Source organism: Salvelinus alpinus, chromosome 2 (genome assembly GCF_045679555.1).
Source record: "Salvelinus alpinus chromosome 2, SLU_Salpinus.1, whole genome shotgun sequence".
Lineage (NCBI taxonomy): Eukaryota > Metazoa > Chordata > Actinopteri > Salmoniformes > Salmonidae > Salvelinus > Salvelinus alpinus.
In genome coordinates, this window is record NC_092087.1 from 76,489,362 (window position 1) to 76,517,074 (window position 27,713).

A 27,713-nucleotide genomic window follows, 5' to 3' on the forward strand; every position below is an offset into this window, starting at 1 on the left:
CGAAGCAGCGAGGGTTTAAAAATATATACTTCTGTGTATTGATTTTAAGAAAGGCATTGATGTTTATGGTTAGGTACATTCGTGCAACGATTATGCTTTTTTCGCTTTTGTTAAATCATCCTCCGTTTGGCGAAGTTGGCTGTCTTTGTTAGGAAGAAATAGTCTTCCCAGTTCACAACGAGCCAGGCGGCCCAAACTGCTGCATATACCCTGACTCTGTTGCACAGAACGCAAGAGAAGTGACACAATTTCCCTAGTTAAAAGAAATTCATGTTAGCAGGCAATATTAACTAAATATGCAGGTTTAAAAAATATATACTTGTATATTGATTTTAAAGAAAGGCATTGATGTTTATGGTTAGGTACACATTGGTGCAATGACAGTGCTTTTTTCGCGAATGCGCTTGTTAAATCACCCGTTTGGCGAAGTAGGCTATGATTCAATGATAAATTAACAGGCACCGCATCGATTATATGCAACGCAGGACAAGCTAGATAAACTAGTAATATCATCAACCATGTGTAGTTAACTAGTGATTATGTTAAGATTGATAGTTTTTTATAAGATACGTTTAATGCTAGCTAGCACCTTACCTTGGCTCCTTGCTGCACTCGCATAACAGGTAGTCAGCCAGCCACGCAGTATCCTCGTGAAGTGCAATGTAATCGGCCATGATCGGTGTCCAAAAAATGCCGATTACCGATTGTTATGAAAACTTGAAATCGGCCCTAATTAATCCGGCTATTCCGATTAATCGGTCGACCTCTAGTTGGAATACTGGGGTGATGTCGGCGTAAATGTGTGAAAATGTTTTGAGGTGTGTGGCGACATACTCTCTCTGTCCCTCGTCGTTGTAATCTACTGGGAAGCCAAAATGTCCTCAAACTGGAGATTTAAACGATGACGGAGGATCCTCCATTTCTGGTTTATCGACCCCACCACTTGCCATTGTGCAGAACTAGTTCCTGACTGCGCCTCACAAAAGGACAGTTTGAAATGCACCAATTAAGATTCTAATTTTGATTACAATGTAGGCTCCAGTTGTTTTAACGGAATAGCCTAAAATGTTTTTTTCAGCTCCGATTTACTCAAGAGACATACAACGCAGCGTAGACATCGCCTACAGTGTCACGCCCTGACCTTAGAGAGTCTTTTTTATTCTCTATTTGGTTAGGTCAGGGTGTGACTTGGATGGGCAAATCTATGTTTCTATTTCTTTGTTAGCCTAGTATGGTTCCCAATCAGAGGCAGCTGTTTATCGTTGTCTCTGATTGGGGATCATACTTAGGCAGCCCTTTTTCCCACCTTCAGTTGTGGGATCCTGTTTTTGCATATTTGCTGTCTAGCCCTGCAGAACGTTACGTTCGGTTTTGTATTTTGTTGTTTTGTCGGAGTTCAGTATTAAAAATCATGAACACTTTCCACTTTCCACGCTGCGCTTTGGTCTCATTCATCTAACGACGGACGTAACATACAGGCCCTAGTGTTTTCATTTTATATACAGTGCCTTCGGAAGGTATTCAAACCTTATTCTAAAATTGATTAAATATGTATTTTTCCTCAGCAATATACACACAATACCCCATAATTAAATGTTTGAAACAGAAATACCTTATTTACATAAGTATTCAGACCCTTTGCTTTGAGGCTTTAAATTGAGCTCAGGTGCATCCTGTTTCCATTGATCATCTTGGAGATATTTTCTACAACTTGATTGGAGTCCACCTGTGGTAAACTCAATTGATTGGACATGATTTAGAAAGGCACACACCTGTCTATATAAGGTCCCACAATTGACAGTGCATGTCAGAGCAAAAACCAAGCCATGAGGTCGACGGAATTGTCCGTAGAGCTCTGAGACAGGATTGTGTCGAGGGTCAGATCTGGGGAAGGGCACCAAAAAATGTCTGCAGCATTGAAGGTCCCCAAGAACACAGTGGCCTCCGTCATGCTTAAATGGAAGAAGTTTGGAACTACCTAGACTCTTCCTGGAGCTGGCCGCCAAACTGAGCAATCTGGGGAGAAGAGCTTTGGTCAGGAAGGTGACCAAGAACCCGATGGTCACTCTGACAGAGCTCCAGAGTTCCTCTGTGGAGATGGGAGAACCTTCCAGAAGGACAACCATTTTTTCAGCACTCCACCAATCAGGGCTTTATGGTGGAGTGGCCAGGCGGAAGCCACTGCTCAGTAAAAGGCACATGACAGCCTGGTTGGAGTTTGCCAAAAGGCACCTGAAGACTCTCAGACCAGGAGAAACAAGATTCTCTGGTCTGATGAAAACAAGATTGAACTCTATGGCCTGGATGCCAAGCGTCACGCCTGGAGGAAACCTGACACCATCCCTACGGTGAAGCATGGTGGTGGCAGCATCATGCTGTGGGGATGTTTTTAAGCAGCAGGGACTGGGAGACTAGTCAGGATTGAGGCAAAGATGAACAGAGCAAAGTACAGAGAGATTCTTGGTGAAAACCTGATCCAAAGTAGAAAGTTCACCTTCCAACAGGACAATGACCCTGAGCACACAGCCAAGACAACGCAGGAGAGGCTTCTGGACAAGTCTCTGAATGTCCTTGAGTAACCCAGCCAGAGCCCGGACTTGAACCCGATCGAACATCTCTGGAGAGATCTGAAAATGGCTGTTCAGCGACGCTCCCCATCCAATCTGACAGAACTTGAGAGGATCTGCAGAGGAGAATGGGAGACACTCCCCAAATACAGGTGTGCCAAGCTTGTAGCGTCATACCCAAGAAGACTCAAGGCTGTAATTGCTGCCAAAGGTGCTTCAACAAAGTACTGAGTAAAGGGTCTGAATACTTATGTAAATGTGATATTTCTGCTTTGAATTGTTTTAAATAAATTAGCAAAAATGTCTATAAACCTGTTTTTGTTTTGTCATTATGGGTGTGTAGATTGATGAGGGAAAAAAACTATTTAATGCATATTTGAATAAGTCTGTAACCTAACAAAATGTGGAAAAAGTCAAGGGGTCTGAATACTTTCCGATGGCACTGTATATTTTTTTATGTAGTCATTCGGTTTCACAGTATGGACCGAACCGAGGTCCCCATACCAAACGGTTTGGTACAAATATGTGTACCGTTACACCCCTAGTGTTACCTGTCTTATCCACTCAGCGATTCACCTGTCATTCCACACACACACGCACGCACACACACACACACACACACACACACACACACACACACACACACACACACACACACACACACACACACACACACACACACACACACACACACACACACACACACACACACACACACACACACACACAGCCCTTACGCAGCACCAGTCCAGTTTATTGCAATGACTCATGGTTTTCTCATATAGCTTTACTAGCAGTGATAGCCTCTCTGTGCCCTGGCGCTGCTATTTGTGTGTGTGTGTGCAACTCTGTGTGTGTGTGTATGTTTGAATCTGCCATCTCTCCTATTTCAGCCCAGGTGGTGAGGCTTGCATTTTGTGCCCAGGGTTTGTTGTTGTTGAGCTCTGGGCTCCACACACACACACACACACACACACACACACACACACACACACACACACACACACACACACACACACACACACACACACACACACACACATACACATACACACACACACATACACATACACATACACATACACATTCACATACACATACACATTCACATACACACAAAGAGTCTGAATAGCCATGGATGGATATGCTGTGTTCAGGCTTTTTGCACTCCTGTTGTGGGGTGCTGTTACTCAGGGAAATGGGGTTAGGAATGAGTGTGTTTGTACGTGTGTGTGTTTGTACGTGTGTGTGTGCATTAAATTGCATTTTGCATATATGCGTCTGCAAACTCATCCCGGGACACCCAGTATTACTAGTAGTGTACACAAGTTGTTTTTATTTTTAAACGCAGCAAAATATTTCTTATGCGTTTTCTTTTTTTCCTGCGTGAAAAGTATGAATTCTGTGTTAACTAGCAAGTTAAACTTGGGAGTTGCGTTATCTAAGTAAGTGGCTGAATTAATAAGGTGAAGGGGCATTTTATTGTGGTAGCTTTCTGCCGTGTTTGAGAAGTCAAATCCCTTTGGATGAGTTATCTGTACAGCTGCTACTGCAGTTTGATTTCCTTGCATTTTTTCTCTTCTCCATTCTGGACCTGTCTGCTCCTCCCCCCTCTTCTCCAAGCAGAGGAGGCAGGCCCGTTGCACTAGCGACTCCAGACTCCACACAGACACAGCGTGTACAAAGTAATGTTCTTCCTTCAGACAAGAATGTGTCAAAACTTTGTTCATTTGCCCGATGTCTCTCATTCATATTTGCTTGTAAAATGTCTAAACTCACCAAAAATGGCATGAGCTGGATTGCCTGTCTTTGCAATTTGTTTATTTTTGTTTGCGCTCGTTAGCAGATTTCGCTAGCAACCTCCATAAAAATTCACTATTACTTATGGTAATTTTATTAGCATTCTGGTAATAGTTTTTTTGGGCCCTCCCAAGCCAGTAATACTGTAAATCCTGGGACGAGAGAAGGACGGTACGACGATATGAAAATCTGGATACCGACCAACCCTCCACAATGCCGTTGGCACCTTTATCCCTATATAGTGCAATACTTTTGGCCAGAACCCGTAAAAGTAGTGTACTAAGAAGGGAATAGGGTGCCATTTGGGATGCACTCATAGAGTAGCTTAACTGCAGCTGTAGGAAGATGGTCATCTAGCAGTACATGGGGATAAGTTACCTGTAGCTAGCTTTAGCTTATTTCAGGGCTAGACTTTTGATGGGGATAAGTTACCTGTAGCTAGCTTTAGCATATTTCAGGGGTAGACTTTTGATGGGGATAAGTTACCTGTAGCTAGCTTTATCTTATTTCAGGGCTAGACTTTTGATGGGGATAAGTTACCTGTAGCTAGCTTTATCTTATTTCAGGGCTAGAATATTGTTCTAGCCTGATTGTAGCTATGATATTGTACTGGGCTCAGACAGGTCCAGTGTCTTCTTCCCACTACTATATGTCTGTCAGTCGTGTGGGTGGCAGTAGATAGGCTACTTAGTCTTAATTAAACCATGACACACTCCAGCTAATGAACTAGTGTAGTGCAGTGGTATGTCAACAATATACTACTAATGAACTAGTGTAGCTCAATACGAGGTCAATAATATACTAATTTAGTGTAGCGCAGTAGTATATCAACAATATACTACTAATGAACGAGTGTAGCTCAATACGAGGTCAATAATATACTGATCTAGTGTAGAGCAGTAGTATGTCAACAATACACTACTAATGAACTAGTGTAGCTCAATACGAGGTCAATAATATACTGATCTAGTGTAGAGCAGTAGTATGTCAACAATATACTACTAATGAACTAGTGTAGTGCAGTAGGAGGTCAATAATATACTACTAATAAACTAGTGTAGTGCAGTAGGAGGTCAATAATATACTACTAATGAACTAGTGTAGCGCATTCCAAAGATGTTTTGAAGGGATTATGTTGATAATTAATATTGTGTGAATTATATCACCACATAAAACTCATGCCATGAAATCAGTGGTTGGCCCAGTTTCCTAATAAAACGATGACTCATGTGTCCTTAATTGAGACGGCAGACAAGCACAGACATGCTAACCAAGAACTATCTACTCCAGTTTCTATCCAAGCTATTTGTCTCCACCGTCGCTTCGTGTGACGTCACTTCCTTCTGCGCACCGGTGTTAAAGGTCCCCCTGTGTGTTGATCCAGTTGGGTAGAGTGGTTCATATAGGACATGGATGAGCAACTGGCCGGCCTGTGGATCAATTACCAAAAAATAAACTATATATTTTTTTCTATATATATATATTTTTTATTCAGCCAGGGTCTCAACTCACTGTTGAGAGTTAGATTAGTGGAGAACAAGGTGCAAGTTTGAGAATTTCTTTTCTAAGTCATGGTTGCATTACCAACCAGGGGTCCCTGATATCATATTTTTCTTTTCGCCCCATGGCAAAAGGAGTAGAATTGCAGCAAACTTGCTTTAAAACTACAACATTGCTTTACGTCCAATGGCAAAATGAGTAGAATTGCAGGAAATTAACTCTAACCACTAAAATGTTTTGCTCACACGGGTGAGGGGAGGAGGAGGAGAGGGCAAGGTGTTGTGTGTCTACCTCTATGAGAGATTCAGGGAGAGTCTGTCTGTCTGTCTGTCTGTCTGTCTGTCTGTCTGTCTGTCTGTCTGTCTGTCTGTCTGTCTGTCTGTCTGTCTGTCTGTCTGTCTGTCTGTCTGTCTGTCTGTCTGTGTGTGTCTCTCTGTGTCTCTGTGTCTGTCTGTCTGTGTGTGTGTGTGTCTGTCTGTGTGTGTGTCTCTCTGTGTCTGTCTGTCTGTCTGTCTGTCTGTCTGTCTGTCTGTCTGTCTGTCTGTCTGTCTGTCTGTCTGTCTGTCTGTCTGTCTGTCTGTGTGTGTCTCTCTGTGTCTCTGTGTCTGTCTGTCTGTGTGTGTGTGTGTCTGTCTGTGTGTGTGTCTCTCTGTGTCTGTCTGTCTGTCTGTCTGTCTGTCTGTCTGTCTGTGTCTGTCTGCGTGTGTGCCTGCGTTTTGGGCAGGTTATAGGCTTGAAAAGGTCAGACTCATTCTCTACAGGCTAGAGGTCGACCGATTATGATTTTTCAACGCCGATGCCGATTATTGGAGGACCCAAAAAAAGCCGATACCGATTAATCTGACAATTTTTTATTATTTTATTTGTAAAAATGACAATTACAACAATACTGAATAAACACTTTTATTTTAACTTAATATAATACATCAATAAAATCAATTTCAAATAAATAATGAAACATGTTCAATTTGGTTTAAATAATGCAAAAACAAAGTGTTGGAGGATGGTTAGATTTGGTGCAACGACAGTGCTAAATCATCACCCGTTTGGCGAAGTAGGCTGTGATTCGATGAGAAATGAACAGGCACCGCATCGATTATATGCAACGCAGGACACGCTAGATAAACTAGTAATATCATCAACTATGTGTAGTTAAGTAGTGATTATGTGAAGAGTGATAGTTTTTATAAGTTTAATGCTAGCTAGCAACTTACCTTGGCTTCTTGCTGCCCTCGCATAACAGGTAGTCAGCCTGCCATGCAGGTTCCTCGTGGAGTGCAATGTAAGGCAGGTGGTTAGAGCGTTGGACTCGTAACCGGAAGGTTGCAAAACGAATCCCCGAGCTGACAAGGCAAACATCTGTCGTTCTGCCCCTGAACAAGGCAGTTAACCCACCGTTCCTCAAAGAAATGATCAGTCTATAATTTTAATGGTAGGTTTATTTGAACAGTGAGAGGACAGAATATCAACAAAAAAATCCAGAAAAACGCATGTCAAAAATGTTATGAATTGATTTTGCATTTTAATTGAGGGAAGTAAGTATTTGACCCCTCTGCAAAACATGACTTAGTACTTGGTGGCAAAACCCTTGTTGGCAATCACAGAGGTCAGACGTTTCTTGTAGTTGGCCACCAGGTTTGCACACATCTCAGGAGGGATTTTGTCCCACTCCTCTTTGCAGATCTTCTTCAAGTCATTAAGGTTTCCAGGCTGACGTTTGGCAACTCGAACCTTCAGCTCCCTCCACAGATTTTCTATGGGATTAAGGTCTGGAGACTGGCTACGCCACTCCAGGACCTTAATGGTGCTCCTTCTTCAGCCACTCCTTTGTTGCCTTGGCCGTGTGTTTTGGGTCATTGTCATGCTGGAATACCCATCCACGACCCATTTTCAATACCCTGGCTGAGGGAAGGAGGTTTTCACCCAAGATTTGACGGTACATGGCCCCGTCCATCGTCCCTTTGATGCGGTGAAGTTGTCCTGTCCCTTTAGCAGAAAAACACCCCCAAAGCATAATGTTTCCACCTCCATGTTTGACGGTGGGGATGGTTTCTTGGGGTCATAGGCAGCATTCCTCCTCCTCCAAACACGGCAAGTTGGGTTGATGCCAAAGAACTCCATTTTGGTCTCATCTGACCACAACACGTTCACCCAGTTGTCCTCTGAATCATTCAGATGTTCATTGGCAAACTTCAGACGGGCATGTATATGTGCTTTCTTGAGCAGGGGGACCTTGCGGGCGCTGCAGGATTTCAGTCCTTCACGGCATAGTGTGTTACCAATTGTTTTCTTGATGACTATGGTCCCAGCTGCCTTGAGATCATTGACAAGATCCTCCTGTGCAGTCTGGGCTGATTCCTCACCGTTCTCATGATCATTGCAACTCCACGAGGTGAGATCTTGCATGGAGCCCTAGAGCTCAGGGAGATTGACAGTTCTTTTGTGTTTCTTCCATTTGCGAATAATCACAGAAACTGTTGTCACCTTCTCACCAAGCTGCTTGGCGATGGGTCTTGTAGCCCATTCCAGCCTTGTGTAGGTCTACAATCTTGTCCCTGACATCCTTGGAGAGCTCTTTGGTCTTGGCCATGGTGGAGAGTTTGGAATCTGATTGATTGATTGCTTCTGTGGGCAGGTATCTTTTATACAGGTAAGAAACTGAGATTAGGAGCACTCCCTTTAAGAGTGTGCTCCTAATCTCCGTCCGTTACCTGTATGAAAGACACCTGGGAGCCAGAAATCTTTTTGATTGAGAAGGGGTCAAATACTTATTTCCCTCATTAAAATGCAAATCAATTTATAACATTTTTGACATGCATTTTTCTGGTAATTTTTGTTGTTATTCTGTCTCTCACTGTTCAAATAAACCTACCATTAAAATTATAGACTGATAATTTCTTTGTCAGTGGGCAAACGTACAAAATCAGCAGGGGATCTCTAATACTTTTTTCCCTCACTGTATTATACATGTTTTATTGTAGATGTGTAGTGGTGTATGGTGGTATTATACATGTTTTATTGTAGATATGTAGTGGTGTATGGTGGTATTATACATGTTGTATTGTAGATATGTAGTGGTGTATGGTTGTATTATACATTGTGTATTGTAGATGTGTAGTGGTGTATGGTGGGATTATACATGTTGTATTGTAGATATGTAGTGGTGTATGGTTGTATTATACATTGTGTATTGTAGATGTGTAGTGGTGTATGGTGGTATTATACATGTTGTATTGTAGATGTGTAGTGGTGTATGGTGGTATTATACATGTTGTATTGTAGATATGTAGTGGTGTATGGTGGTATTATACATGTTGTATTGTAGATATGTAGTGGTGTATGGTTGTATTATACATTGTGTATTGTAGATGTGTAGTGGTGTATGGTGGTATTATACATGTTGTATTGTAGATATGTAGTGGTGTATGGTTGTATTATACATTGTGTATTGTAGATGTGTAGTGGTGTATGGTGGTATTATACATGTTGTATTGTAGATGTGTAGTGGTGTATGGTGGTATTATACATGTTGTATTGTAGATGTGTAGTGGTGTATGGTGATATTATACATTGTGTATTGTAGATGTAGTGGTGTATGGTGGTATTATACATGTTGTATTGTAGATGTGTAGTGGTGTATGGTGGTATTATACATGTTGTATTGTAGATGTGTAGTGGTGTATGGTGGTATTATACATTGTGTATTGTAGATATGTAGTAGTGTATGGTGGTATTATACATGTTGTATTGTAGATGTGTAGTGGTGTATGGTGGTATTATACATGTTGTATTGTGAATAGTTAACATTTCTACTATGGGGGATAGTAGATTGACACAGGCTAGTGATATTTCTGTTAATTTCTCATCTTGCTGGTTGAGGAAAAGTCAATGTGGACAGTTATTCTAACATCTTCAAAGTGCACATCAGAATTCAGTAAGAAGGGCCTCGCATCAGAATTCAGTAAGAAGGGCCTCGCATCAGAATTCAGTAAGAAGGGCCTCACATCAGAATTCAGTAAGAAGGGCCTCGCATCAGAATTCAGTAAGAAGGGCCTCGCATCAGAATTCAGTAAGAAGGGCCTCGCATCAGAATTCAGTAAGAAGGGCCTCACATCAGAATTCAGTAAGAAGGGCCTCACATCAGAATTCAGTAAGAAGGGCCTCAAATCAGAATTCAGTAAGAAGGGCCTCGCATCAGAATTCAGTAAGAAGGGCCTCACATCAGAATTCAGTAAGAAGGGCCTCACATCAGAATTCAGTAAGAAGGGCCTCACATCAGAATTCAGTAAGAAGGGCCTCACATCAGAATTCAGTAAGAAGGGCCTCACATCAGAATTCAGTAAGAAGGGCCTCACATCAGAATTCAGTAAGAAGGGCCTCACATCAGAATTCAGTAAGACAGGCCTCACATCAGAATTCAGTAAGAAGGGCCTCACATCAGAATTCAGTAAGAAGGGCCTCACATCAGTAAGAAGTAAGACGGGCCTCACATCAGAATTCAGTAAGACGGGCCTCACATCATTGCATCCTCGACTTGCATGTTCTGTTAAGAACCTCAATGACCATAATGTAAATGTGATTTCTGTCATTTTGAGAACTGTGGATGGACGCCCTAATCAGGTTACGTACCCAATACAATGGGTCCAGTAAATTTCTCAAATGTCCAGTAAATTAAAATGCTGCCGGTCAAATGTCCAGCGCCACATTTTCCTAACGGAAACCCTGGTGTGTGTGTGTGTGTGTGTGTGTGTGTGTGTGTGTGTGTGTGTGTGTGTGTGTGTGTGTGTGTGTGTGTGTGTGTGTGTGTGTGTGTGTGTGTGTGTGTGTGTTGGCATGCGTCCGTGTTTGTGTTTATATCCTGTCATGAACATTTAATAGTGCGTGAGGCTTGGGGGGTATAATAATGCAGTGTTCACTGAAGATCCAACTGAGTCATACATACAGGAGGGCTCCTCTATACAGGGGTCTCCTCTATACAGGAGCTCTCCTCTATACAGGAGGTCTCCTCTATACAGGGGGTCTCCTCTATACAGGAGGGCTCCTCTATACAGGGGGTCTCCTCTATACAGGAGGTCTCCTCTATACAGGAGGTCTCCTCTATACAGGGGGTCTCCTCTATACAGGAGGTCTCCTCTATACAGGAGGGCTCCTCTATACAGGAGGTCTCCTCTATACAGGAGCTCTCCTCTATACAGGAGGTCTCCTCTATACAGGGGGTCTCCTCTATACAGGAGGGCTCCTCTATACAGGGGGTCTCCTCTATACAGGAGGTCTCCTCTATACAGGGGGTCTCCTCTATACAGGAGGTCTCCTCTATACAGGAGGGCTCCTCTATACAGGGGGTCTCCTCTATACAGGAGGTCTCCTCTATACAGGGGGTCTCCTCTATACAGGAGATCTCCTCTATACAGGGGGTCTCCTCTATACAGGGGGTCTCCTCGATACAGGGGGTCTCCTCTATACAGGGGGTCTCCTCCATACAGGGGGTCTCCTCGATACAGGAGGTCTCTATACAGGGGGTCTCCTCTATACACGGGGTCTCCTCTATACAGGGGGTCTCCTCTATACAGGGGGTCTCCTCTATACAGGAGATCTCCTCTATACAGGGGGTCTCCTCTATACAGGGGGTCTCCTCGATACAGGGGGTCTCCTCTATACAGGGGGTCTCCTCCATACAGGGGGTCTCCTCGATACAGGGGGTCTCCTCGATAGAGGGGGTCTCCTCTATACAGGAGGTCTCCTCTATACAGGAGGGCTCCTCTATTCAGGAGGTCTCCTCTATACAGGAGGGCTCCTCTATACAGTGGGTCTCCTCTAAAAAATATATATATACACACACACACACATATACAGGGCGCCAATGATACTTTGTATGATACTGTGTGTTTGTCTGCTTATGCACTAGTGTGTGTGTGTGTAATGAACACGGTGGGAGACAGAGAGCTGGTTTCAAGTGCAGGGCACAGCAGGTGTTTATTTGTAAAGGACCACAGGAGGAGGCAGGTAGCTGGGTCCAGGGGCAGGCAGAAGGTCATACACAGGGGGTCCAAAAAGGCAACAGTACAGGCAGGGAAAAGGCTAGTAACGTAGTCTGGGAGATCAGGCAAGAGGTTGATGACAGGAAATCTGATAGGCTAAAGTACAGGCAGGGAATAGGCAAAAAGGTGTCGTTAGTGAGGCAGGCAAAAACGATCATACACTGGATGATTAAATTACGTGAAAAACAGAGCTCTGAATAGAAGTGTGTCACAAAACAAACAATACCTCACAATGATGGGGTTTAAAGAACTGAACTAAATAGTGTGTGATAATGACATACAGGTGTGAACAGCTGATCAGGATTCAGGTGATTGGGATCTAGAGAGTGAGCTGCGTTCAGGGGTCTATGTGTTTGAGAGTGTGAGTTGGAAGCAGACGTTACAGTGTGTGTGTTGTCTGCTTGTGTTAGTTGGTGTGTGTGTGTGTCCCTCCATCTCAGTGTGTGTGTCCCTCCATCTCAGTGTGTGTGTGTATATTTATTTGTGTCGGCCTATAGTGTGAATGTGCTATCCTTGTCTAGTGGGGATGTGGTCATCATTACAGGCTGTAGGGACATCAGGACACCAGATGTAGGCAGCAGAACAGTGGGTGGTACTGCACTCTTAGGAGACCAACTCTGCATTTTAGGGAGGGGTGTGTGTTTAGGGAAATAGCGTCCCTTGGTACAGGAACAGTATGATGGTATGAAAATCTGGATACCGGCCAACCCTAGAATGTGTACGTGCAGGCGTGCGTCGGTATGTATACAAGGGAATATTTGTTGCTGTTCCTCCCCTGCAGTATTGGTATGCAGCATTTGCTTTGATCATTAACCGGCAGGGCAGCTGACACTTGTTTGTTTATGTATGCATCTGTCCCTCTCTCTTGCTCTCTCTCTCTCTCTCTCTCTCTCCCTCTCTCTCTTTCTCTGCCTCTCCTTCTTTCACTCCCTCTCTCTCTCCCTCTCTTCCTCCCTCTCACTTCTCTCTCTGGCTCTCCCTCTCTCATTAACTGATAAACATGCCATTAGTGCTCAATTGAATTTTAAACACTCACCCTCAAGCCATATCTCTAGTGGACTCCCCCTCCTCCCCCCTTTCCTTACCCCCTGTCCCCCAAATTATCGCTGCCAGCAGAGTATAGGCCCCTCTCTCACGCACACGCACACGCACACTCTCTCTCTCTCTCTCTCTCTCTCTCTCTCTCTCTCTCTCTCTCTTTCTCACTCTATCTTTGTCTCGCTCTCTCTTCCTCTCTCTTTCTCTTTATCTCCCTCTCTTCCCTAGAGAAATCAGTGTTGCCAATGCCAACTGGCTGGGCTACAAACACCTGGCACATATGCCCCCTCATGCCCTACCTGTCTGCTCTCTCTCTCTCTCTCTCTCTCTCTCTCTCTCTCTCTCTCTCTCTCTCTCTCTCTCTCTCTCTCTCTCTCTCTCTCTCTCTCTCTCTCTCTCTCTCTCTCTCAGGAAACGGTCTGCAGGCACGATCTTCTTTCCTCCCTCACTCTCCATCTCTCTCCCTCCTTTGTCTGTGCACTCTCATTGGGCTGGCAGGTAGCCTAGTGGTTAGAGTGTTGTGCCAGTAACCGAAATGTTGCTGGATCGAATCCCCGAGCAGACAAGGTAAAAATACGTCGTTCTGTCCCTGAAAAAGGCAGTCAGGGACAGAACCGGTAGGCTGTCATCAACCAGGCCAGCGCCTGGTTAAAAAAATGTTTGGTTTCTGACAGTTTGGAGTTTACTCAGCTTTCTTCTCAAGGACACAATGGCCTTTAGGTTGGAAAGAGAAAGGGAGAGAGAAAGAGAAAGTGAAAGGGGAAAGGGACAGAGAAAGAGAAAGGGAAAGGGAGAGAGATAGAAAGTGTACAGTGTGTCTGTGTATTCATTCATAGAGTGAAAATAAGTGGGTATCAGAAAGAGAAATACACTTTGTTTCTGCACTTCTGTCTATTTCTGTCTCCACAGCAGCCATAGTAGATGAAGTGTGTGTGTGTGTTCTTCGCTGGGATTGTGTGTATGTGTGCCCAGCAGCCTGTGTATTATACAGAATCAATATAATCCATCAGGTGCATTAAAGGCTAAAGTGTGTCAGGCTGTCAGGCCTAAGTGTTCCTCTCAGTGTTTGTGTGTGTGTGTGTTTGTGTGTCAGGCTGTCAAGCTAAGTGTTCCTCCCATACACTGACTGGATAGATGTACATCCTAGAGAGGGTTGACACACAGAGTATAGGGTTATTAGGGAAGTTTATAATGACATGATTCCAGCTCTATAGCTTTTCCTTTCAACTATGTTGGACACGCATCCACTTCCATTTGCAGAGACACCACCATACATAAACACAGGCACACCCTTTTTGTTATTTTGATACGTCTGGGGAAATTTATTTTTAGCTATATGAAACCTGTTTTGCTTTGAAAACCAGCCAGGTCACCCGTGATACAAGTCAATATTCAACGTCCATCCATGTCTGAGGACATCAGGAGATTACGTGGAAACCGGCCACTAGTGGTAACAGTGAGCGATGTTACCTTCAAGTAGGTTTCGGTGTTGTGGACGGGGATGGAAGATGGGTGTAAGCATCTGCCTCTGGTGCAAAAGGTTTCGTATCCGAATCCAGCAACAGAAAGTAGCTTTTTCAATTTTTGTTTTTGTCACACCCTGGCCTTAGTTATCTGTGTTGTCATTATTATTTTAGTTAGGTCAGGGTGTGACATGGTGAAGTATGTGTGTTGGTTTGTCTAGGGGTTTGTAGGTTTAATGGGGATATGTCTGGTCTAGGTGTTTGTATGTCGATGGCTGCCTAGATTGGTTCTCAATTAGAGACAGCTGTGGTTTATTGTCTCTAATTGGGAGCCATATTTAAGGCAGCCATGGGCATCATGTGTTTGTGGGTAATTGTCTATGTTGAACGTTTGTTGCTTGTCTGTGCACTTACGTTATTTAGCTTCACGGTCGTTTGTTGTTTTTTGTTAGTTTATGTATAGTGTTCGTTTTCGTGTTTTTCTCTCTTCCACAATAAAGAGATGTATTTTGCACACGCTGCGCCTTGGTCCACTCTTTCACCTCAAGACGATCGTGACAGAATTACCCACCAACCATGGATCAAGCAGCGTGAGAGGAACCAGGACTCGTGGACTTGGGAGGAAATATTGGACGGAAAGGGACCCTGGGCTCAACCAGGAGATTATCGCCGCCCCAAAGCTGAGCTGGAGGCAGCGAAAGCAGAGAGGCGGCGATATGAGGAGGCAGCACGGAAACAAGGCTGGAAGCCCGTAAGTCAAACCCAAAAATGTATTGGGGGGGGGCTCTCGGGTAGTTTAGTTGGGTCAGTTGGGAGACGTGAGCCAACTCCTCCTGCTTACCGTAGGGAGCCGGTGAGGGCGGATTTGGAGGTGAGCGAAGCAGAGACAGTAAAGGAGTTAATGGAGAAATTGGAGGAGAGAGTTATGAGGGATGTACTGGTTTGGTGCATGAGGCACAGCATCCGTCCGAATGAACGTGTTGGTGAGTTAATGTCACCGGGAACAGCTCTCCATACTCGTCCTGAGGAGCGTGCTAGCCGTCTGGTGAAGACAGTGCCTACAGCACGCACAAAGCCTCCTGTGCGTCTCCAGAGTCCTGTGCGTTACTGCTCCTCGCACTAGCCCTGTGGTGTGTGTTCCCAGCCCAGTACCACCAGTGCTGACACCACGCACCAGGCTTCCAGTGCGTCTCCAGAGCCCTGTTCCTCCTCCACGCACTCTCCCTGTGGTGCGTGTCTCCAGCCCAGTGCCTCCAGTCCCGGCACCACGCACCAAGCCTCCTGTGCGTCTCCAGAGCCCTGTACGTACTGATCCTTCTCCCCGCACTCGTCCTGAGGTGCGTGCCCTCAGCCCGGTACCACCAGTTCCGGTACCACGCACCAGTCCTATAGTGCGCCTTGAGAACTCAGTGTGCCCTGTCCCTGCTCCCCGCACTAGCCCTGAGATGCGTGTCCTCAGCCCGGTACCACCAGTTCCGGCACCACGCACTAGGCCTAATGTGCGTCCCCAGGGTCCAGCATGCCCTGTTCCCTCTCCCCGCACTAGCCCTGAGATGCGTGTCCTCAGCCCGGTACCTCCAGTTCCGGCACCACGCACCAGGCCTACAGTGCGTCTCAGCCGGCCAGAGTCTGCCGTCTGCCCAACGGCGCCTGAACTGCCCGTCTGCCCAACGGCGCCTGAACTGCCCGTCTGCCCAACGGCGCCTGAACTCCTCGTCTGCCCAACGGCGCCTGAACTGCCCGTCTGCCCAACGGCGCTTGAACTGCCCGTCTGCCCAACGCCGTCTGAACTGTCCGTCTGCCAAGCAGAACTGCCCGTCTGTACTGAGTATTCAAAGCCGCCCGTCTGTACTGAGCCTGCAAAGCCGCCCGTCTGCCATGAGCCTGCAAAGCCGCCCGTCTGCCATGAGCCTTCAGAGCCGTCCGCCAGACAGGAGCCGCTAGAGCCTTCCGCCAGACAGGAGCCGCTAGAGCCTTCCGCCAGACAGGAGCCGCTAGAGCCTTCCGCCAGACAGGATCAGCCAGAGCCTTCCGCCAGACAGGATCAGCCAGAGCCTTCCGCCAGACAGGATCAGCCAGAGCCTTCCGCCAGACAGGATCAGCCAGAGCCTTCCGCCAGACAGGATCAGCCAGAGCCTTCCGCCAGACAGGATCAGCCAGAGCCTTCCGCCAGCCATGAGCAGCCAGATCCGTCAGCCAGCCATGAGCAGCCAGATCCGTCAGCCAGCCATGAGCAGCCAGATCCGTCAGCCAGCCATGAGCAGCCAGATCCGTCAGCCAGCCATGAGCAGCCAGATCCGTCAGCCAGCCATGAGCCGTCCAGCCAGGATCCGTCAGAGCCGTCCAGCCAGGATCCGCCAGCCAGCCAGGATCCGCCAGAGCCAGCCAGCCAGGATCCGCCATTTAGTCCGGTGCTGCCCCTTAGCCTGGTGCTGCCCCTTAGCCTGGTGCTGCCCCTTAGCCTGGTGCTGCCCCTTATCCTGGTGCTGCCCCTCATCCTGGTGCTGCCCCTTATCCTGGTGCTGCCCCTCATCCTGGTGCTGCCCCTTATCCTGGTGCTGCCCCTTATCCTGGTGCTGCCCCTTATCCTGGTGCTGCCCCTTATCCTGGTGCTGCCCCTTAGTCCGGTGCTGCCCCTTAGTCCGGTGCTGCCCCTTAATCCAGTGGGGTTAAGTTGGAGGGTGGTCATTTGGAGGAGGCTACGAAAGCGGGTAGTGACTATGGTGGGGTGGGGACCACGACCAGTGCCAGAGCCGCCACCGTGGACAGACGCCCACCCAGACCCTCCCCTAGACTTTATGCTGGTGCGCCCGGAGTTCGCACCTTAAGGGGGGGGTTATGTCACACCCTGGCCTTAGTTATCTGTGTTGTCATTATTATTTTAGTTAGGTCAGGGTGTGACATGGGGAATGTATGTGTGTTGGTTTGTCTAGGGGTTTGTAGGTTTAATGGGGATATGTCTGGTCTAGGTGTTTGTATGTCGATGGCTGCCTAGATTGGTTCTCAATTAGAGACAGCTGTGGTTTATTGTCTCTAATTGGGAGCCATATTTAAGGCAGCCATGGGCATCATGTGTTTGTGGGTAATTGTCTATGTTGAACGTTTGTTGCTTGTCTGTGCACTTACGTTATTTAGCTTCACGGTCGTTTGTTGTTTTTTGTTAGTTTATGTATAGTGTTCGTTTTCGTGTTTTTCTCTCTTCCACAATAAAGAGATGTATTTTGCACACGCTGCGCCTTGGTCCACTCTTTCACCTCAAGACGATCGTGACAGTTTTAAGCCTATCCCAAACCTTAACCCTTACCTTAACCATTCGGAGGTAATGCCATAACCTTAAGAATAAAGACTTTGAAATTTGACGTTTGGAACAACATTGAATTTTGACGTTTGAGAAACATGGATGAACGTCTAATTCTGACGTGAGACTGTGAGATCTGGTAGCTGAAAACAGCCTATCGCACAAAAATATAAACGCTAGAAAACTAGCTTCCTTCTGCTCTGACAATGTTCCCCAACTCTGAGGATTGGTTTTTCCAGCAGGACAATGTTCCCCAACTCGGAGGATTGGTTTTTCCAGCAGGACAATGTTCCCCAACTCTGAGGATTGGTTTTTCCAGCAGGACAATGTTCCCCAACTCTGAGGATTGGTTTTTCCAGCAGGACAATGTTCCCCAACTCTGAGGATTGGTTTTTCCAGCAGGACAATGTTCCCCAACTCTGAGGATTGTTTTTTCCAGCAGGACAATGTTCCCCAACTCTGAGGATTGGTTTCTCCAGCAGGACAATGTTCCCCAACTCTGAGGATTGGTTTTTCCAGCAGGACAATGTTCCTCAACTCTGAGGATTGGTTTTTCCAGCAGGACAATGTTCCCCAACTCTGAGGATTGTTTTTTCCAGCAGGACAATGTTCCCCAACTCGGAGGATTGGTTTTTCCAGCAGGACAATGTTCCCCAACTCTGAGGATTGGTTTTTCCAGCAGGACAATGCTCCATGCCTCACAGCCAGGTCAATCAAGGTGTGGATGGAGGACCTCCAGATCAAGACCCTGTCATGGCCTGCCCAATCTCCAGACCTGAACCCCATTGAAAACCTCTGGAATGTGATCAGGAGGAAGACACATCCATAACCTGAGTGTAAACCAGATTGCATACCAGAGAGAATACTATAGACATCAAGAAAGCCAGTCAGTTGATTATTGACAAGTTTTTCCAACTCTTTTGATAAACAGGGCAAAATAGAAATAGGCCTATAACAGTTAGGATCAGCTTGATCTCCCACTTTAAATAAAGGTTGTACCGTGGCTGCCTTCCAAGCAATGGGAACCTCTCCAGAAAGGAGAGAGTGGTTAAAAAGGTCGAAGATAGGTGTGGTGATGATAGGTGCAGCAACCTTAAAGAAGAAAGGGTCTAAACCATCTGATGGTTTTTTGAGGTCAAGTTTCAGGAGCTCCTTTAGCAACTCGGATTCAGTGACTGCCTGCAGGGAGAAACTTTGTAGCGGGGCAGGGGAAAAAGAGGGAGAAGCATCGGGGATAGTCGCATTAGAAGAGGTGGGAGATGAGGAAATTTTGGACACATAGACCCCTTTTTTAGCAAGTGTCTATGACAAATCAGGAAAGGTCATTTCACTGAGCAGCCATTATGAACACAGGCTGTAAAACAGTGATCACTAAGGTCATTACAGAATACACCAGACTGACACCTATCAGGATTATTTGTGAGGATAACATCAAGAAGAGTAGCCTTTGATGGGTGTTTGGAGTCGTACCTTGTGGGATTGGTAATAATCTGAGAGAGATTTAGGGAGTCGCATGTCCCAGTTTAGGTCACCTAGCAGGGCAAATTCAGACTTAGTGTAAGGGGCCAGGAGAGAGCTTAGGGCAGGTAAGGTACAGGCCAGTGCTGATGGAGGAGAAATTAACATTAAATTATCTGGCAACCGCTCTGGTGGACATTACTGCAGTCAGAATACCAATTGCACGCTCCCTCAAAACTTGAGACATCCGCGGCATTGTGTTGTGTGAAAAAACTGCACTTTTAGAGTGGCCTTTTATTGTTACCAGCACAAGGCGCACCTGTGTAATGATCACGCAGTCTAATCAGCTTCTTGATATGCCACACCTGATAAGACTACATGAGACTTGTACATGTGAAGATACATACAGGGTTGGTTACTATAAAGTGGGTATTTAGTGTAAATGGTACAGAAGGGGTTTCATCTGAATCTTAGACAGTAAGAAAAACGTCCAAATAGAAGCCTATATGGAATGTGTGTTATGCAAGGCAGGCTAAACTCAATGACCTTTTGAGTACACACACACACTCTCTCTCTCCAATTCAATTCAAAGGGCTTTATTGGCATGGGAAACATATGTTAACATTGCCAAAGCAAATTAAGTAGATAATATACGAAAGTGAAATAAACAATAAAAATGAACATTAAACATGACACTCACAGAAGTTCCAAAAGAATAAAGACATTACAAATGTCATTATGTATATAGTGTTGTAAAGATGTGCAAATGGTTAAAGTACATAAGGGAAAATAAATAAACATAAATATGGGTTGTGTTTACAATGGTGTTTGTTCTTCACTGGCTGCCCTTTTCTTGTGGCAACAGGTCACAAATCTTGCTGCTGTGATGCACACTGTGGTATTTCACCCAGTAGATATGGGAGTTTATCATAATCGGGTTTGTTTTCGAATTCTTTGTGGATCTGTGTAATCTGAGGGAAATATGTGTCTCTAATATGGTCATACATATGGCAGGAGTTTAGGAAGTGCAGCTCAGTTTCCACCTCATTTTGTGGGCAGTGTGCACATAGCCTGTCTTCTCTTGAGAGCCATGTCTGCCTACGGCGGCCTTTCTCAATAGCAAGGCAATGCTCACTGAGTCTGTACATAGTCAAAGGTTTCCTTAATTTTAGGTCAGTCCCAGTAGTCAGGTATTCTGCCACTGTGTACTCTCTGTTTAGGGCCAAATAGCATTCTAGTTTGCTCTGTGTTTTGTTAATTACTTGACACATTGGAAATAATGATCTTTTTGTTTTCTCATGATTTGGTTGGGTCTAATTGTGTTGCTGTCCTGGGGCTCTGTGGGTTCTGTTTGTGTTTATGAACAGAGCCCCAGGACCAGCTTGCTTAGGGGACTCTTCTCCAGGTTCATCTCTCTGTAGGTGATGGCTTTGTTATGGAAGGTTTGGGAATCGCTTCCTTTTAGGTGGTTGTAGAATTTAACGTCTCTTTTCTGGATTTTGATATTTGGCGGGTATCGGCCTAATTCTGCTCCGCATGCATTATTTGGTGTTTTATGTTGTACACGGAGGATATTTTTTGCAGAATTCTGCATGCAGTCTCAATTTGGTGTTTGTCCCATTTTGTGAATTCTTGGTTTGTGAGCGGACCCCAGACCTTACAACCATAAAGGGCAATGGCTTCTATAACTGATTCAAGTATTTTTTATCCAGATCCTAATTGGTATGTCAAATTTTATGTTCCTTTTGATGGCATAGAATGCCCTTCTTGCCTTATCTCTCAGATCGTTCACAGCTTTGTGGAAGTTACCTGTGGCGCTGATGTTTAGGCCAAGGTATGTATCGTTTCTTGTGTGTTCTAGGGCAACGGTGTCTAGATGGAATTTGTATTTGTAGTCCTGGCGACTGGACCTTTTTTGGAACACCATTATTTTGGTCTTACTGAGATTTACTGTCAGGGCTCAGGTCTGGCAGAAGATCTAGGTGCTGCTGTAGGCCCTCCTTGGTTCTATCATCTCTCACACACAAACAAACACAGACATAAATACACACTCTTCTCTCTTTCCTCTCTCATTTTGTCTCTCTTTCACTCTACACTCTCTCCTTTCCTTTCTCTCTTTCTCTCTCTCTCTCCCTCTTTCTTTCTTTCTCTCTCTCTCGCACTCTTGCACACACACTCCCTTTTCTTGCAGTACATTGTTTTGATAAAATCCACTCGTCTCTGATTCCCATGTCCTGCCTCAGTAAACATAGACAGTTGGTAACAAGACCACTGTAAGAGAGTGTGTGCTGTTATACAACTTTCCATTCACTTCCTCTTGCTGTTTCTCACACTGTAGTGTCCTTCCCCCCTGTCCCTGTTCACTAGCCCACACGCACGCGCACACACACGCACGCGCACACACACACACACACACACACACACACACACACACACACACACACACACACACACACACACACACACACACACACACACACACACACACACACACATAGACACATACATGCAGAGACAGACAGACACATACATGCAGAGACAGACAGACAGACACATACATGCAGAGACAGACAGACAGACACACACATGAAGAGACAGACAGACAGACACGCAGAGACAGACAGACAGACATGCAGAGACAGACAGACAGACATGCAGAGACAGACAGACACATACATGCAGAGACAGACAGACACATACATGCAGAGACAGACAGACACATACATGCAGAGACAGACAGACACATACATGCAGAGACAGACAGACACATACATGCAGAGACAGACAGACAGACATGCAGAGACAGACAGACAGACAGACAGTAGGTAATGGCCCGGTAGGCTCCTATTAAATCCAGCTACGGGACCACAACTCTGAGCGTGCACACACACACACCCACACACACCCAGGGACAGCCAGGGAGACCCAGACAGGCTAGAATAGAATAGATTACTATATTAGGTATGTTGTTCACAGTGACACCAGTGACAGTGACTGATCTGGCAACAGAATAGAGAGAGAGAGGAGAGATAGAGTCTGGTGGGTTTTGGTTCTCATGAACTGATTTGAGGGGTGGAGAGAGTGAGGGAGATAGAGAGGAAAGGGAGATACCTAGTCAGTTGTACAACTGAATGCATTCAACTGAAATGTCTTCCGCATTTATTTTTTTATTTAACCAGGCAAGTCAGTTAATTCTCACGAGTCACCAACCCGGGTCCGGGATCACCCCCCACCCCCCCACACACTGATTAGCATAGCTAGCATAGCTTCACAAGTAGATAGTAGCATCTAAATATCATTAAATCACAAGTCCAAGACACCAGATGAAAGATACAGATCTTGTGAATAAAGCCACCATTTCAGATTTTTAAAATGTTTTACAGGGAAGACAAAATATGTAAATCTATTAGCTAAACACGTTAGCAAAATACACAATTTCTTTGTCCACCATTTTTTCTCTCCACCAGTAGCTATCACCAATTCGGCTAAACTAAGATATTGATAGCCAATAACCTATAAAAAACCTCATCAGATGACAGTCTGATAACATATTTATGGTATAGGATAGGTTTTGTTAGAAAAAAGTGCATATTTCAGGTAGAAATCACAGTTTACAATTGCACCGACCATCACAAGACGACTAGAATTACTATAGAGAGCAACGTGTATGACCAATTTACTCATCATAAAACATTTCATAAGAATAGACAAAGCATAGCAATGGAAAGACCCAGATCTTGTGATTCCAGACAATATTTCAGATTTTCTAAGCGTTTTACAGCGAAAACACAATAAATCGATAAGTTAGCATACCACATGTGAAAACGTTACCAGAGCATCGATTCAAGCCAAAGAGAGCTATAACGTAATCATCGCCAAAATATATTAATTTTTTCACTAACCTTCTCAGAATTCTTCCGATGACACTCCTGTAACATCATTTTACAACATACATATACAGTTTGTTCGAAAATGTGCATATTTAGCCATACAAAACCGTGGTTACACAATGAAAATACTAGGAAATCAAGCCTCAAAATGTTTGACGTCATCTTTCAGAGTGATCTAGTTTATTCGAAAGCTAATCATATACTTGACTAAAAAATACAGGGTTGACAGGAATCGAAAGACAAATTAGTTCTTAATGCAATCGCTGATTTACATTTTTTAAATTATCCTTACTTTTCAATACAGGTTGCGCCAAGCGAAGCTATAGCAAACAAGATGGCGACATAAACGTTTAACATTTATCGACAGAAACACGATTTATCATATTAAATATTCCTTACTATGAGGTGATTTTCCATCAGATTCTTGGGCAATGTATCCTTTCTTGGGTCCAAGCTTCTTTTGGTCGATAGATGTCCTCTGTCCTTCGAAATGTCCACTAACATCGACCGAGACCCCGAAACGTGCCCAAAGCTTCAAAGTGCACGACAAAGAAATTCCTCAAAATCGCACTAAACGGATATAAATTGCTATAAAACGGTTCAAATTAACTACATTATGATGTTTTTAACAACTATAACGACTAAAAACATGACCGGAGAAATATCACTCTCTAAACAACCATTTGGAAGGAGGCAGGTCTGATGTCCATTTTGCGCATAACGCATGCAGGAAGAGAGCGGTACTTGCACGTTTTCGTGTTTTATAGTGGCTCTGATTGCGCAATCGACTCCATTCAAAACGTGATGACGTACTGACACCCAGAGGAAGACGTAGGCAGTGTCGGTTTCTCTATAGCATCTACTGGCACCTTAAAACCGATCCCAGATCAGGGGTAAAAATTTCTGAAATCTGACTCCCTGTCAGGAAAAGTGATGTAGAAGTAGTTCTGTACCACTCAGAGACAAAATTCCAACGGCTATAGAAACTAGAAAGTGTTTTCTATCCAATAATAACAATAATATGCATATTGTACGATCAAGAATTGAGCACGAGGCAGTTTAATTTGGAGACCAAAAAATGCTAATGCGGAACAGCACCCCCTATAGTTGCAAGAAGTTATTAAGAACAAATTCTTATTTACAATGATGGCCTACAGCGGCCAAACCCTAACACGGACGACGCTGGGCCAATTGTGTGCCGCCCTATGGGACTCCCAATCACGGCCGGTTGTGATACAGCCTGGAATCGAATCAGGGTCTGTAGGGATCCCTCTAGCACTGAGATGCAGTGCCTTAGAATGCTGCGCCACTCGGGAGCCCCAACCCCTCTGAATCAGAGAGGTGTGAGAGAGAGATGCATGAGAGAGGTGTAGAGAGAGAGAGTTCCCTTTTGTACTTCAACCATTTGCACATTGTTACAACACTGTATATATACATAATATGACATTTGTAATGTCTTTATTCTTTTGGAACTTCTGTGAGTGTAATGTTTACTGTTCATTTTTATTGTTAATTTCACTTTTGTATATTATCTACTTCACTTGCTTTGGCAATGTTAACATATGTTTCCCATGCCAATAAAGCCCCTTGAATTGAATTGAGTTAGAGAGACCGGGAAATGAGATAAGAGCACTTCTTCTTATGGTGGTGTGTCTGCCAATGGAGTGGTAGAGTGAAAAGAAGGAGGGAAGGAGAGAGAGAGAGAAAGATGGAGTAGAGAAAGATAGAGTAAAGAAAGATAGAGGGAAGAGATAGATAGTGATGGAGGAAAGTGAGTGATGAAGGGAGGAGAGAGAAACTTAAAGACAGAAGAGGTGAATGGGCCCTCAGCCATGGTGATTCTAAAAGACACGTGAGAGAAACAGAGAAGCACAATATGAGTGTGTGACTCACTCAGTAAAGAGCTAGTGCAAACACACACAAACTCATACATACAGACTGACGTGCTCACACACACACAAACTCATACATACAGACTGACGTGCTCACACACACACAAACTCATACATACAGACTGACGCGCTCACACACACACAAACTCATACGTACAAACTGACGTACACACACACTTATACATGAGCTTACTAATATACAGATCAAATACACTCACAGCAAAGGCTGACACATCACACGTAGCTAGATACATATTTTATGTGTGTTTATCTGAAACATATTCACAGACAAACGCTTTTTTCATAAAAACATATTCAGAGAACTTTTGCATTAGTGCAGGAACAGGGAACTAGTTCCTAGAAAGATTTTTTTTATTAAAATTTGTTTTACAGTTTTCCTATTTGCTTACAATCCCCTGAGCTTCCACTGTGTTTTGATTATGAGAGCTAGCCTAGCTAGCATCAGTAATGTTGAACAATGAGAGCACTAGCTAACCTAGCCTATTATTGGCTGTGTTTGAATTGTGAGACATCAATCTAGCCTGGCTAGCATTTCATTTTGAACTGTGAGAGCAGTTAGCTAACCTATTCTAGCATTGTGTTTGAACTGTGAGCGCACTTGCTAGCCTAGTTAGTATAAGCTCTTAGTATAAGCTCTTTTTGAACTTGCCTAGCATTAGCCATGTTTAAAATTATGAGCGCTAGCCTTGTTAGTATTAGCTGTATATGGACTATGATACCTTTATCTAGCCCAACTAGCTTTAGCGTGTTTGAACAGGCTGATACCGGCTGGCCGTTGGCCACTTCTAGTACTCCAGTGTTTGTGTATTTCCTTGTTTGCCCCACAGCATTGTTAAAGGAAAGATGACTATGTTACAAAACTCATCATGCCAGTTGTATTTCTGCCAGCTTGAACGGCAATAGCTCAGATACACAGGAAAACATGAAATGGCCCCTGTAATCGATAAGACATCATTCAGAGCTGCACAAAAACTACATAACATTCAAAATAGGTGAATCTTTCCTTTAAATGGCAATTCCGCCACTTTTCAACCTCATATTCATTATCTCCAGCACCATATCAGTGTCTCTACATATGTGAAAATGGCACGTTTCAATGATCTGTGGTTAAATAAGAAGAAAGGTCCTCATGCTTCTCTGTGACGTTTTTTTTCTTTTGATGATGTCATCAGATATAACTTTTTTCCCATATACACTGGTATTGTGCTGGCGATAATGAAAAGTGGTAGAATTGCCATTTAACTCCGCCACTACAGTCTCTGGTGTTGTGCAAACACACTGTGATACACCACAGCTTATATTACTGTCTCTGTCTGTCTGTCGGCAGGTCTGACTGACTGTCTGCAGGTCTGAATCACTGACACTGACTGACTGACTGACTGACTGTCTGCAGGTCTGAATCACTGACTGACTGACTGTCTGCAGGTCTGAATCACTGACTGACTGACTGTCTGCAGGTCTGAATCACTGAATCACTGACTGTCTGCAGGTCTGAATCATTGACTGACTGACTGACTGACTGCAGGTCTGAATCACTGACTGGCTGACTGACTGACTGCAGGTCTGAATCACTGACTGACTGACTGACTGACTGTCTGCAGGTCTGAATCACTGACTGACTGACTGACTGCAGGTCTGACTGACTGACTGACTGTCTGCAGGTCTGAATCACTGACTGACTGACTGTCTGCAGGTCTGAATCACTGAATCACTGACTGTCTGCAGGTCTGAATCACTGACTGACTGACTGACTGACTGCAGGTCTGAATCACTGACTGACTGACTGACTGACTGCAGGTCTGAATCACTGACTGACTGACTGACTGACTGACTGACTGACTGACTGTCTGCAGGTCTGAATCACTGACTGGCTGACTGACTGACTGCAGGTCTGAATCACTGACTGACTGACTGACTGACTGTCTGCAGGTCTGAATCACTGACTGACTGTATGTCTGCAGGTCTGACTGACTGACTGACTGCAGGTCTGAATCACTGACTGACTGTCTGTCTGCAGGTCTGAATCACTGACTGACTGACTGACTGACTGTCTGCAGGTCTGAATCACTGACTGACTGACTGACTGTCTGCAGGTCTGAATCACTGACTGACTGACTGACTGACTGTCTGCAGGTCTGAATCACTGACTGACTGACTGTCTGCAGGTCTGAATCACTGACTGACTGACTGACTGACTGACTGTCTGCAGGTCTGAATCACTGACTGACTGACTGACTGACTGTCTGCAGGTCTGAATCACTGACTGACTGACTGTCTGCAGGTCTGAATCACTGAATCACTGACTGTCTGCAGGTCTGAATCACTGACTGACTGACTGCAGGTATGAATCACTGACTGACCGACTGACTGACTGACTGTCTGCAGGTCTGAATCACTGACTGACTGACTGACTGACTGCAGGTCTGAATCACTGACTGACTGACTGACTGACTGACTGACTGCATGTCTGAGTGACTGACTGACTGACTGACTGTCTGTCTGCATGTCTGAGTGACTGACTGACTGACTGTTGGCAGGTCTGAATCACTGACTGACTGACTGTCTGTCCACAGGTCTGACTGACTGACTGACTGACTGACTGTCGGCAGGTCTGAATCACTGACTGACTGACTAACTAACTGTCTGACTGTCGGACTGCACAGTGCAACTGCTGGGTTGATTGTGTGTGTGTGTTATGGTGGTTGTCTGTGTATTGTTAAGTGTGTGTTCTTGTGTTTTAACACCTGT

General features: G+C 44.8%; 1 protein-coding gene across 1 annotated transcript; it reads right to left on the minus strand.

The window, feature by feature from the left end:
* Positions 1-10,821: 10,821 nt before the first annotated feature.
* LOC139541318 (uncharacterized) lies at positions 10,822-11,541 on the minus strand. The gene has a single exon (XM_071345843.1). The coding sequence runs from the start codon at positions 11,539-11,541 to the stop codon at positions 10,822-10,824; it is 720 nt and encodes a 239-aa protein (XP_071201944.1).
* Between the last annotated feature and the right edge of the window lie 16,172 nt (positions 11,542-27,713).